Source organism: Monomorium pharaonis, chromosome 9, assembly GCF_013373865.1.
Source record: "Monomorium pharaonis isolate MP-MQ-018 chromosome 9, ASM1337386v2, whole genome shotgun sequence".
Taxonomy (NCBI): domain Eukaryota; kingdom Metazoa; phylum Arthropoda; class Insecta; order Hymenoptera; family Formicidae; genus Monomorium; species Monomorium pharaonis.
The window spans coordinates 1,785,778-1,799,728 of NC_050475.1; the positions used below are offsets into that span (position 1 = coordinate 1,785,778).

Consider the following 13,951-nt stretch of genomic DNA (forward strand, 5'->3'; position numbering starts at 1 on the left):
ATCCAGTATCCCCTGGTGTCTCGCCGACACGGCCGACACCGGGACCGGGTTGAGTACGCGAGTACGCGAGCGGAGTCGGGGAACCCCGAAGATGGCCGAAGTTCACATTTGAAAAGCTGATCGTCGTGATGCCGCGAGTCTTTCATCCGCAAACTTTACCAGGCCCAAATATGAAGCTGTGCAATAAACAGATTTTTTAATTACGCATTTTTTATTTTAACTAAATTTTATATTAACTAAATTTTTAAGTAATTTCTAATCTACTGAATAATTGATATCTCCACGATTTGCTGTCAAAATGTTCAAGCAACGCAGAATTAAAAAAGCCTGCAAAAAAATGTCCGGAAACCATCGTAGTGAAATGTCTGTGGAGTTCAATAACCTATCCTCATCAATGTCAAACGTCAATAGCACTACGTGAGTAATTTAATGAATTTAACATGAATAAAATTATACAAATATAAAATGATTTAAATCTCCATTTCGCATATTTTTCAAAGCTAAAATTTTATAACATTCAACAAATAAACTTCTGTTAATTTTAATAAATATTCCATTTCTCAAAGTCAAACGTTAATTTCTAAAGAGAAATAAACAAGAAAAAAGACACATTGTAATATTTCAAAATGCACAATAACATTTTTTGAATGTAATTTAATCTTGTTTAAAAAATATCGAATTATAAAATAATTTTCTATTACATAATTTTTAATATACTTCTGAAATGTATCTTATTTATCTTTACAATTATTTTTTATCGTACTTTCAGTTGCTTCAGCAGGAAGTCGAAATGTACGTTCTCAACAATTTCATCAGTGACATCAAATAAAAACTGCAAATCTATGATAATTAAACAGCCACAAATTATTACAAAAGGGCTTGAAAATGCAGCAGTGCATTTTGGAAATTTTTATGGTCTTTGGGATGATGTAGAAAAAGCAGATTGCAAGAATCATTTAAGAGGAGAAATGGTGGTCAAAAAACCACAACGATTAGAATTCACTAGACAGATGGTGCACAAGTATAAAAATTCTTTCCACTATAAAAGTAATAATAAAAAATATTTGTAAATTGTTCCGAAAGATATCTTCTTAACCAGAGATTTTCCTTCGCTAGACTGGAGAGAGCAATGGATGCAGAAGATTATGCGCGACAAGTGTCGGTTCTTCTAAGGAAGACTGTAGAGCCACCCGATTTCAGATTGAATCAACTTCTATCTAAAGATTCAATTCCTAACGCAAGTCGAAGTTCCTCGGATTATCCACTCTGGTACAAGGAGCCTAAGATATCGTCAGTGTTCTCAAATCCAATCGCTCAATTTAAAACATAATCCTTGCAAAATAATTTTTAACAGACAAAAGCGCTTTTCAAAAGAATTAAACGACAGGAATTATTTTAAACTTTTTAACTGTTTAAATGCAACTTATATGTAATTATATTTGTTATAATATAATTATATTCAATTTAACAATTTTCACTAAAATTGTATTAAAAAGTTGCAATTTATTTTAGTCAAATGTATAAATTCTTAATTGTTTATGTCATTAATATTGTTTCGATCTGATCAAATATAGTCGTATTAAAAAATTATAATAAAAATAACTTGTTAGAGATTTAATTTCATCCTTGTTACAATTCCAGATTAATTGCAAAATGCATCTATGTAATCTTTATTTGTTATAACAGTATAAAATTAATTATATCTTTTTTTAAAAAAAAGACATAGTAATTAATGTTATAACGGCACGCAGATTGAGTATTGTCCAAAGTTGCAAAGCCGCGAGGCTTTTATTTCGGTATTCATTCTGCGCGCTAATTAAGAGTCGTGGTCATTAGTTTGCATGGTGTTACGCCGTAATTAAGCGTCGCTAGACTATTACGAATGCCACTGCTGGAATAATTAATTAAGTCTAGAAGAACTATAAAGATATACACAGGTGAAAACATTGTTAATTTAAGTTCTAAGTGACAAATAACCGGAAATTTTTTCTCAATGTGCAGTCACAGTCGTATTTGATTTTTCAATCTTCTGATTGGTTTTATGCAAAGATCCTCAGTATTCTATGATCAAATGTATATATACATTTTTTCTTGTTTTTACACACGCGCGCGCACACACATACACACACACACACACACACAAGAAAAAATACACGTGGTTTAAGATTAATAATATTTTGAGTATGTGCAAAGATAAACGGAATAAATTAATATAATAAGAAAATGATTCTGTGCACAAACTGTTTCCGAAAAACAAGGGGCGCTGTACGTTATCACAAGACCGGCACGTATTGTTTTCGCCTCAATGAAAATCCAAGGGGAGATGCACGGTACGTAGGGTAGTACTTATCGATTATTCCGTCTACCAGCGTAAAGACGAATTCCATGTATCTTTGACGAAAGCGAACATCCGACTACTGGGAAACGCCAGACTCGCACGGATAGGGATGCGTTAATTTTATTAAAAACGAATTTTAAATGGGTAGACCGACATATGGGTTTTAACTTTAAATCACAACCGTATAAAATGTGCCGAAACAAAATTTTGATATTCACATAATATTTAATCCTGTTATAAAAGATTGTTAATCTTTTTGTGATTTATATAGATACATATTCTCACCAAAGGAACTGGCACGCAAACACAAATGTGTATATAAGTAATTTATAAAGATTTGAAAAATTAATTTAGGAACATATAAAACTAGACAAAAATATAACTGTATATATATTTTTTGAGGAATTAAAATTATCAAAACAAACAAGTAGATATTTGTATATACATAGATTTATTCTTTTTCTGCAAACTATACAATATGGTCCACGCGATTGAGAATCATTTAAATAAATTAATGACTATTACGATCACTTAATGACGGAATAACATGTATGAATATATGTGAATATAACATATACATATATACCTTTTATAAACGTACATAAAACTTCTGTATCTTTTATATGTATATGATGTGAAATGGTAATTGCAATTCGGTTTATAATTTTATTTGCGTGTACATTTGTCAGTTATTGTAATGCAATTTAAATTTAAACGGTATCATACATCTTGAACAAAATAAAAGTTATACATTCATTTGCAAGAGCATCAATTAAATTAATACTAATTAGTATAAAATGCACTCAATTTTCAATAAATTTATTTAGTTACACTTAAAAATATTATAACATTGTATATAAAAGGTAACATAATAAAAAATTGAAAAAAGATGATAAATAGTATAATTATACTACTATATTTTGGATACCTCTCTGAATGAAACACAACTCAATAAAAAATAATTCGAGTATGCTTCATGATATTGCAACTATTCAAAGAGTGCAACATTCAGAATGTATAATGCCGCTTAAATCAGTTTTATAAGTTTTACTTGGTCTGTCAATTCTTATTAACGAAACCAGATAACCGGTTTTGAAGATGTAAAAATTGCACCATTGTCGATGATTACGATTATTTTATCTTGATGTCGAATCAAATTGAAAGCAGTGAAATACAGTACAATACAACAATGATACGTACTTCATACATTTGATGCATTCTACTGCATTCCATAGAATATGAATGATAACTCATTCGTGTGAGCACGGTGCAATTAGCTCCCGTCTGATTGATACTTTTGAGGCCTTCCCTAGGTCTTTTTCCATGAGTAATACATTTCCAAAGGTCGATTGACACGCCAAAATTTATCGTTTACTTGTCGTAACGTTTGTGAACCGCTTAATACTACAAGCTGTCCGGGTGAAGGCGCGATATAGATACAAAAATTTAATAGCCTATCTGATTCCGATAGTTCAGTATCCAAATCCAATGTTAATCGCATAGCTAAATATTTACTCAGGTGGTCCACTGTAAAAACAAATAATTTGTTATTTCGTGTTGGAAAATTTGCTTTTTATTTTATAATTTAATGTGTATATATTTATAATATATGTTTATAATATATGTATATATTTGGAACTTCTCTTAAATATACAATAGTATATTTCTTTCTTTCATTATACAAACTATCTTACCTGTGGCATTTGCAGTTGTTTTTATATAGCGAATACTATTCTCCTTCAATGCCTTTATTAAAGAATTGTCACCTGCCATCTCTGTAGGATGTGGTTTAAAGACAAGTTCAATTTCGTTAAGCATTAAAGGTTCACTTGGACCTTCACCTTCGGTGTCAACCATGGAGTCACCACCACCTGTTTCAGCTTCTGCACTAGAGGAATCATTCTCCGAATTTTGAAGACTTTTCTGCCGTTTTGATGGTTTTGGGATTTGATTTGCTGGGTTTGGCGACGGTGTGGTAGAATTTCTAGATGTTGTTCCTGTTATAATAAAAAAATTTTAATAAAAATTGCAGATTTATACAAGTGAGTATAATCTCACCAGAAATTAAAATACTAAATTAAGAAATAATGTTGGTATTTTGAGAATCAGTCGTACCTCCACTATTCAGAGGTCCTGTCGCGCTCTGAGAGGAGTCACTTTGATTTGCTGCATTAGATGGATTTGGTGTCGTAGGCGCGCTAATATTTGGCGTATTGTTGTAAGATGTTGCATTTTCAGAGTCATTGGCATTCTTTCTGGAGCGCTGCGGACGATTCTGACTCTGTAGCTTAATGCCCTCTGTGATAGAGTTAACAAGCGCTGCTTGTGAATGTGACTTGTTCAGTTTAGCCAAAACTCGTTCCTGATGTGCCTCGTACTCGTCTCTGCTTGGATAGATCTTCGAGATTAGCAAATCAAAGTTTGGATCTGGCCTGAGAGATCTTTTGGAGACTAATTTCTTCCTGCACGTAGGACACTCCTGCAAACAAGATCATAAAAATATAAAAATAGTTTATTATTAACAGCACAAGCAAATTTCTCATGTTTCAATATAAAGTTTCTGTTCTACAACACTGTAAACGTAAACGTAAAGTCTAATCTTTTTAGTTGAACTTCTTACATAGTTTAGCTTTTCTTTCTCTCCAAAAGTAAAAAATAAAAATGAATCAACCATGCAGAAAGTTCAGTTAAAAAGCACAGGTGTTTTATTTCTATTAAAGATACGTAAACATGAAATCATTGCAAATATAAATTTGCTTTATACATGTATAAAATTAAACAGTTGCAATTGAGGTGCACATTGTTGATAAAGCATTCCCATAAACTAGAAAGATGGACTAATGACACACGTAATGTCGCATTGTATACATTACGTGAAAGAGACTTTTACAGACAAATACAAATTGCATCTCGTGGAAAATCTGAACGGAATGACAATTATCTCCGCGGCGTTGTAAACACGAGTTCGTGCCGTTGCGTATCAGGCGCGTACTTACTTTGTTACCGCTCCGTAGAGCCGTGATAATACAGTCCGAGCAGAAACGGTGGAGACACTCCTTGGTGGTCATGGTCTTCTTCAGCATGTCCAGGCAGATCGGGCACATGAGCTCGCTGTGCAGGCTCCGCGGACTGACCGCGATCTCCGTGTTGTCGGTGATCGCGTCCTGGGGAGTGCGGTGCAGCTCGTAGAGCGATAGCTCCCATGTTTTGTTGAGGCCGACCTGTTCCGCGGATGCCATCTTGGGTTACATGCAACCGGACCAAACAATCCGATTGTACACGGCACGCAACACACTCGCCGACTCGTTACTCCCCGACCCCAACCCCGGTAGCGGCGGACAGAAGCCTCCGCGGCCGCGATTTAACTTTGACTTTATTTCGGAGCGCCTCCATCTTCGGAAAACGTGGACGTTGAACTACGTGGCCCGTCGAGAGTTCCGTAGATAATGTCTGTGGATTCTGTGGTTCTCTTCCATGCTAAATCAGGAGTGAGGTGAAAACAATTGTTTCTTTAGACATCTTCATCTATTTAATTTTAATTTTTTTGCTTGCATTTATGCTGTTCTGTTTTTCGCGGAGATAAATTTAATATTTTAATGAGATATTTTCAGTAATGTTGGCGCTATTGCGTTATTGCGCATGCGAGAGGAATCCTTCGCGTGCGCGCGTTTTACTCTTTGTAACTACACTCTAGAACACTTTTATTTTTCCTCTCTTTCCCTCAAATACGTTCAACTATAACCTCATTTCATTTTACGCGCGGAAAGTGATGCAGCCACAACGAACAGTTGTACGATCAAAATTGTATTCGGATACGTGGTGTTTTCATTACAGTGTCAGGGTTAGTATTTCCATTATTGTTATAATAATAATTGAGGAATGCGGCACAGTGTGACAGAACCGAGAACACGAATTGACCCTCTCGTTTGTAAGACAGTTGCGTCTGTCATCAATGCATTTTATGTAAGTAAATGTTCAAATTGCATATATCTCGCCTATTGCAATACAAAATTCCGTTCTTTTTCGACGAATTGTCAGCTTAAACTATTCAAAAGCTGCACGCGCTCTAATTACTCTGAAAATTTTAAATATTAACCTCAATGTTCATAAATCACGCTAATGAAATGACTGGATGTCATCGTCTAAGTGATCGTCAATTAATTTCGCCACAGCTAAACGTACAGGACGAAATTGCACTCTTTATTCCATATTATTCTCGTATAATACGTTTATATATATATATTTAAAATTGTTACGTTTGAGCTCATTGATTTATCTTTCCCTAAACTCTATTTACATGTTTCTCTCATCTTTTCCATGATTTTCCAGAAGACAGAAAGTATATAACCAACTCTTTAAAAAATGCAGGCGTATGCTAAATTTAGCGCTCTAGAGAGAAAAAAAAAGAAATCGTCACCAGTACAGTACCAGTGGCTCATGCGCGAGCAAAATGCATTCATAATTGCTGTATATAAATAATATAACGGTAAATAATTCCATATAAGATGGGCGTAGGCTTGGCCATTACTATGCACTATAGATCTTCTCTTCGAGAGCGACTGGAGTAGATCCATTCGTGAGTAGATCTTACGCGGCAAACTGGACCGACGAGACCCTCGCCTTTTTCTACTGACCCTAACTGTAAAAGATTGTAATTGCAGCTGTCCATGCAAGGGAGGGAGAGTTTCTGATGATCACTTATTTCTGTTGTCCCATTTCTATTTCTCGTACGTTCTGTCCATCGTAAAAGCAGAGTACTTTTGCAGGCCAGAATCGAACAGCAGTTTCTTTTTCTTTAACGACGACGAAGATGGATTGCACATGTTTCATATAATTACATCAAAAAGATTATCGAAAGTATACTCGTTAATCTACTTTGTTTTCTCTATTAATACTATAATTCGTTATAATTATAGTATCTGCATGTTAAACAAAAATTAAAATTAAAATAAAATAAAAAATAAAATTAAAATTAAGTAGGTAATAAAAGTGGAAAATACTGGTGGTGGAAATAAAAAGATATTTTACTATATATATTTCAAAACCTGTCGATTTAGAAAAATTATTTGTGCTTCAGCTAATTGTTATTTTATTATAATGTACTGATTTAAAAGAAATTCTTTCATATTGATTTAGCATTCATTTTTGTCAATTAATTTTGCGTAGTGGAAAATTATTTCAAAACACGATAAATGTAGCTTCGATTGATTTTGAAATTAATGATCTATTAACAGAATTTGCTATTTGCAATCAAATCGTGGTTAAATCATTTGCACGATGTCGAATACCATGTTTCAATCGAAAAGAAAAAAAAAATAAATTATAGCCACTATAAAATTTTGTCGAACAAGCAACAATCGATGTTTCTGTAGGTCGTACCATCGCCGATTGCAGGGCGACGTCTTGTCCCACTTAACGGCGATGCTGCTCCGACAACTTTTTAAGTCCGTTTAATTTAGCCGCCTACGGCAGAACGCGACATATCGGTCATTCTTCCTCCGAATGTTTCGCGTGCTGGCGATCGCCTGATAATATTTATATTTCATGCCGGAATTCGTGCTGTCGGTATAATTTTACTTCTCCCCTTTTATTATGGAAGTTTGTATTTGTTAAAAAAATTTTTTTTTATCTGTTTATACGTACCATATAACATGTATATTCTGGTCTGTTGTGAGACACCTTTTAATGTACCCATCTATATCAGGCATCACGGTCCCCGTGAGATGATACGATAGCGGCAAATAAACCAGAGATAGGTAGCTTGTATGACGCGTAATTTACATCGCAGGTTACAACTTTCGCTTGAAATCTGCGATGTAGTGTAACGCGACGTTACGGGACTCGAGCAAGATCGGTCAATTAATAATAACGATACGCTTGACCTCTCACACGTATTCGATTTCACTTGTAAGAGAAGTGCTATACACGGAAAAAACAGTTTTGATAAAGTATATAAAGATTTAGTTAGATACAGATTAGAGAATAATTTTTGGTTACATAGAATTTTCAAGCGTCAGGGACAAAAGTCTTGCAATTTAGCAAGTTTAGTTTAGGCATCCGATACAAGTATACAGAAGAAAATTACTCTCAAATTGAAACTTATGTATACAAATTAACGTGATCATTAGTTCATATATAAGCAACAATATATAATCTTCTTAGAAGAATTTGAAAATCTTGATTTTTAAAATATTATGGTCTTTTATTTCAATACTATAAGTGTTATTTCAAGAATACAATATAATTATTTTGATAATTTTATTCTAAGAAAATTATAATCTCTGATTTGAACATGTATTTTCTATCCAACATTTTTTCCTTTCCATTCAAGAAAATTATTCTTAAATAACAAGAATATCATTTTCTATATAAAAACTATATAAAATCTTAAAATAAATCTTCACTCGAGTAAATCTTTTTGATTTAAAGCAATATAATCTCATTTCAAAGTTTCCGTTTTGAAACTAAAGATATTGTCAAAACATATATTCTTTTTTTCTGTGTACATAATTATTTTCATGATCAAATAAAAATTACTTTTAGTGTATCTATAATTTAATACATTTTTAGATACTTTGGCAAAATTGTTCTTTCCGCGTATAAACAAACGCGTAACATTTAGATATTCGTGTAACAATCTGAAAAATTGATGAATTGGAAGACCTATTTCCTTTTTCATTTTTTGTACCGCGTATTTTTCGTTTTTGATTGATTTTCCAAAGTGATCGAATATACCGTACAAATCTCCCGTTACATTTCATTAACCTGGTTCTTCGCACATTAAGGAAAAAAAATCTGAAGAACAGGAACTGAATTACGGCCGTGACAAGTTTTCCGGTAGACAGTTTTCCCGCGGAAGAATCTTACGTAATAGGCAACCGCAGACCCTCTCGTATTGCTGTCCAGAAAGGTATCGCGATACAAAACCGCGTTCGCATGGATATTATAGGCATTATGTGCGTTTTACATTCCTTTTTTGATCATCCGTTTCTCTCACGGAATTACGGTTCTGTTTTACGTAAGATCATACGGCCGCGATGCTAGATAGCCACGTGCATAAATTAATCCTTTGTTATGCACAGTGTAATTTCAAGGCGAAACGGGCGTTGCATCTGCGGTTTCTGTATCATGCATGCGGGAAGAAGCCGTTCGAGAAAGATGTTAGATTTTATGTTTCAATAATAGACCTTTCTACTCATCTGCTTATCGCTTTCGGACTCGTGCAGACTGAATTTCATTAGGTAGCAGTTTACAATTAAACGGAATATCTTGAAATATCGCTTTCTCCGATATTACATGTGTAGAGACAAAAGACTAACTAATTAGCCAGTCGTAAAATAAAATAAAAATTTTTTTTTCTTAAATGAAGACAATCAGCTGTATATGTAAGCTACGAAAAACATAAACAAAATCAATCATAACGATTTGGCTGACTTCGTCCCTCAGCGGCAATCAATCCTGTTTGGACGTCGATAATTATCATTTCTTTCGTTTTACTTCCCTGTTCCCGACATTGCACAAGCATCCGGAAGTAGCCGGCGTTCTTGCCGCTTGATACATGGTTACACGTATCCGCTCAACCTAGGTCAAGCGTGAATCTAACCCACTGATATTACTGTCGGATCTTATCCTAAGAAATCACTCTGGATTTTACTTTTCTAATAGAAACGATTGAGAGTCCGATATGCGAGTACGATAACGACTCAATTCCGTATTTTTGAATTTACGATTGTTTTATGAGATTTCGTATTGTATCGCAAAATATATCTCGTATAGTTAATCATCATATAAATTTTTTTCTCTTTCTTTCTTCTCAGATCGAAAATTACATTTACGGTAGACATCAGATTTGGTGAATCACTTTTTGCTTGATTTTTATACAAGCTGATAAACGCAACACATTCCCATAAATAAAGCTACATAATTTAAAAAAAGTAGACCAAAAACCGCACAGGTTGTACTGGATTTTATTAGCCGTTGAACATTAATTTAGCATAAATTCATAAATCGATGTGTGTGGTAATAGATTTAATTGATATTAGCGTCTATTTAACGACACGTACACACGCGTCGCGATATGAGAATCATTATAAAATCAGGTCTTATCTCTCATTACCATATTCTTCACGGTACTTCCTTATTCTCAACGTTGCACAGGCACCCGGAAGCGACATCGTCTCTTACAGGGTGATACACGAGTGCAGACACTTATCTCGGGTCAAAACCGTGGACCCAATACATCGTGAGATTCTTAAGATTTTATTTATTTTGCTCTGAGCAACAATATGGAAAAGAGTCGCGAGCTTCAAGTTAAAATGAAATTCTGAAACGTAGCCTTTGGCTATGGAATTCGCCAGCTTTCAGTCCCATCGACATGACGATGAAACTTAAACCTGTTCAACCCGTCGGAAAATTTACGTCACCTATTAGTAGATACCTGCTTATGTCTTAACTCAAATCTCAAATGCAAAATGCGCGACCTGCTGTCGAATGACAGTAGTATATTATGATTGATGCTCGTAATTATACGCAAATTAGTGAAATCGATGTGTGTGTTCTTTTTCAACGACGTGCCGCTATATGAAAAAAATAGTTTTCCTAAAGTATTAAAAAATTTAGATATAAATATAAATTTATTAGATAGAAAATAATTTTATTAGATCAAAATAATTATGTAACACACTCAAACTGGTTGCTAGAATATCAAAATTTTTTGCATCATGCTTTGAGCATGATTGTTTTGTCTAACAAAATTATTTTCAATCTATTTATAACTAAATTTTCAGAACAATGTAGCAAACATCCGTAATTTGAAAAAATTTTTTTTATTTTGTTCACGCTCCTGGCGAAGACATTCCTTATGGTTCTGTGATATTCTTCATTAACGGTCGCATGATTACAAGTTATGAAAATGACGCTTTTTGCGGGTTCTGTCTGCAGCGGTACTTTTGATTACCTTTCGTTAAGAAACTTTACTAGAACCCGCAGCGAGCTGACCTAGTAAGATGGGCAGTGTGAGAAAATAAAACACGCGATTGACATAAGCATTCAAAATTTGCGAAATAATTGAGAAATTGCACATTTCTTTTAATTTTTTATCACTATAATCTGGTTCGATGTATTAGTTTTGATCGAAATATTATAGCAATCGGTTTGACTATACTTTATTCAAAGCACTTAATTATATTTCTTACGAATTTTTATTTATATTAATAGAATAGACATTGTTATAATCAAATTATTACTATTTTGCTGTTGCAACATAAATTAGAAAAAAATCTTCCACAAAATTTTTTTATTTTAATTTCTAGATGTATTTATATTTTATTATTATTATGTACACATTTCTGTAAAAAGCTATGTTGATATTTAAAAATTATTAATTATCGGATAATTAAATTTCAGTGTTTTAAATTAGAAATAAAGTACACAAGATTTTATTTTTGGATTGTTATATTGTGCGTATATATATATATATGTATATATATATCACATTACGCGAAAACTTAAAATAGATATTTCAAATTTATAAAAAAACATTTCTTGCGAGAGAACCGTTTATTTCCGTTCCACATAACAAGGAATTGTGATACGTTGCGTGTCATGTTACGCCCAACGTCGGCTCGTTAGGTCTTAATCGAAATCACATCCTTCGATCTCTCGTCATACCACGTGTCATTATATGCTCATCCAAATTACGTCAATTAACCATTGCTGGAACAAATTTCGCTTTTTGCAACGGAGAAAGGGTCGGTGAATACCACCGTGCGTTCCATTCCATATGCGAGCTGGTATGTTCACCCAAGATAAAATAAAGATAAAACATCAACTTAATTTATAATTAAACAGATTGATAATAATAACAGTAAATTTATAGTACATCAAGAAATTATATTTTGAAAGTAATTGTTCCCCCCCCTCTCTCTCTCTCTCTCTCTCTCTCTCTCTTAAATGCCGAAACAATTTTTTGTTGTAATAAAATCTGTGAATGTATATTAGATTTTCTTCGTTATAAAATTAAAAAACTATTGAAAATTTCAAACTATTTTAAACTAATTTTAATACAAAGTTGTTGCTTTACTCGCTAAATTTAATTTAAGTTCTCCTCAGTTATAACAAATATTTTCTCTCTATGTCTATATTTTCATTATTCCATTTAAGAGAAAAAAAAATTTTTGTTAACATAACATAATCGTAACTGCACCGAAAATTGCATATTCGATATAAGAATGATGAAACTTTGCTATTGCAATTAATTATATTCTAACATTGTTGCACAATATTTATTATGAAAATCCATGTTAAATTTGTTTGTAGAAGTTTGTTGATGAAGCAGATTTAATTCACCGTTAAATACAGTACAGCAATTATATTCTGCTGTTGCAGCGAAACAATTTCTTATTATGACTAAATTTAATAATTTGCAGATTCAGCAAAATTAATATTCTTACGAAATCGTTCTGCTGTCATTAACAGCATTTGGCCAGCAAAGTGAAATATGCGAAGCATATAAATTTGCGAAATCGATCGGCGACACGAAGAATCATGATGGAATCATGATAGAATAAGTGTGTAAAGTTAACAATGAAAGACAGACATTGTGTCCTAAATCGAGAGTCGCGTTCACCAGCAAGGCGATTGAACCTGACCCAGTGAGGCGGCCCTCTCCTGGATTCTGACTAAAGAAGAAGAAGAGGCGGAGACAGGTCCACGATATATCAGCGCGCCGTAGGTCGCGACTTGACCCACAGTCTGAAACTGCGAGAGCCATGGTCTTTCTCTCTCGTCTCAGACTGAATGCTGAAGTTACGGCGCGTGAACCATGGCGTATCGCGCTGCCGCCGCCGCCGCCACCGCGCCTCGGAAGAAGACGGAGGACTCGCGCGCACTGGAGAGGTAGCCAAGAGAGGCGACGTGCACACGTGCACCTCAGGGCATTCGCGGGTTGGCAGTCGGCTCTTGAGAGCCGCCCGGTGCATGCCATTCGCGGCTCTCAAACGCGCGTTTTTTGCCAACCTCTCTCGGTGGCAACCCCAGAGGGATTCGTGTCTGCCGGTCGTGCCGTAAAATTTCGCGCCAAGGGAGATATTACCGAGAGGAAATCTCCCACGAAAGGAGGAGGGATGGGGCAAGAGGAGTGCCGGAATTTTTAACCGATTTAATCTTCACGGTGGCTGTAACGAACAGTATTGAATGTTCGCGCGAAGTGGTAGAACGAGAAAGAGAGATAGAGAGGAGAGTGCGGGAGCGATGTTGGGTGTGATTTTTAGCAAATGCTAATCCGTTCGAGATGTAGACGAGTCAGCTTTATTTCACGTCACGGTAGTTAATGTTAAAATTGATTTCACCGATGGGATAAATGACTACCATTGAATATCAAAGGAAGAGAGAGAATTCAATAAGATTAGCTGGGCTTGAAACATTTGAAAACTGTTCTTTGTTTCAATTCTCTTATACAAGAGCGTTACATGTTGTAGTTGCGTTAATAGTTGTCTCATGAGCTCTGTAATGTTACATATACACATAAGTGAAATGTGCTCTGCATTTAATAAAATATAAAACAATAGGACATTATTATGTCACAATGTTAATTGAACGCGTTATGTTGAATTT

General features: G+C 34.3%; 4 protein-coding genes across 8 annotated transcripts in view; 2 read left to right on the plus strand and 2 right to left on the minus strand.

Moving 5' to 3' along the window:
* Window positions 1–196: 196 nt before the first annotated feature.
* Window positions 197–3,687, plus strand: LOC118647237. Its single transcript, XM_036291709.1, has 3 exons — window positions 197–417; window positions 770–1,021; window positions 1,117–3,687. Exons 1-3 carry the CDS (start codon window positions 299–301, stop codon window positions 1,328–1,330), a joined length of 585 nt encoding a protein of 194 aa, XP_036147602.1. The 5' UTR covers window positions 197–298; the 3' UTR covers window positions 1,331–3,687.
* LOC105831414 (E3 ubiquitin-protein ligase RING1) lies at window positions 2,773–5,577 on the minus strand. Its single transcript, XM_012671522.3, has 4 exons — window positions 5,335–5,577; window positions 4,454–4,817; window positions 4,033–4,335; window positions 2,773–3,865 (listed from the first exon to the last, which is right to left on the minus strand). The coding sequence occupies exons 1-4, from the start codon at window positions 5,575–5,577 to the stop codon at window positions 3,648–3,650; spliced, it is 1,128 nt and encodes a 375-aa protein (XP_012526976.1). The 3' UTR covers window positions 2,773–3,647.
* Window positions 5,566–13,951, minus strand: part of LOC105831412 (sodium-independent sulfate anion transporter) — a 54,377-nt gene continuing 45,991 nt past the window's right edge. For all 4 annotated transcript variants that reach the window (XM_036291706.1, XM_036291708.1, XM_036291707.1 and 1 more), the window contains exon 11: window positions 5,566–5,815. In XM_036291706.1, coding sequence (XP_036147599.1) covers window positions 5,645–5,815 — 171 coding nt within the window. In that variant the 3' untranslated portion in view covers window positions 5,566–5,644. The remainder of the gene's footprint in view (window positions 5,816–13,951) is intronic.
* LOC105831411 overlaps window positions 5,831–13,951 on the plus strand; it is a 45,604-nt gene continuing 37,483 nt past the window's right edge. Inside the window, exon 1 of one of the 2 annotated variants that reach the window (XM_028193478.2) lies at window positions 5,831–6,179. The gene's annotated coding sequence lies outside the window, so the exon portion shown is untranslated. Of the gene's footprint in view, window positions 6,180–12,432; window positions 13,661–13,951 lie in introns of those variants that run through there. The other variant, XM_012671513.3, reaches the window with a different exon arrangement.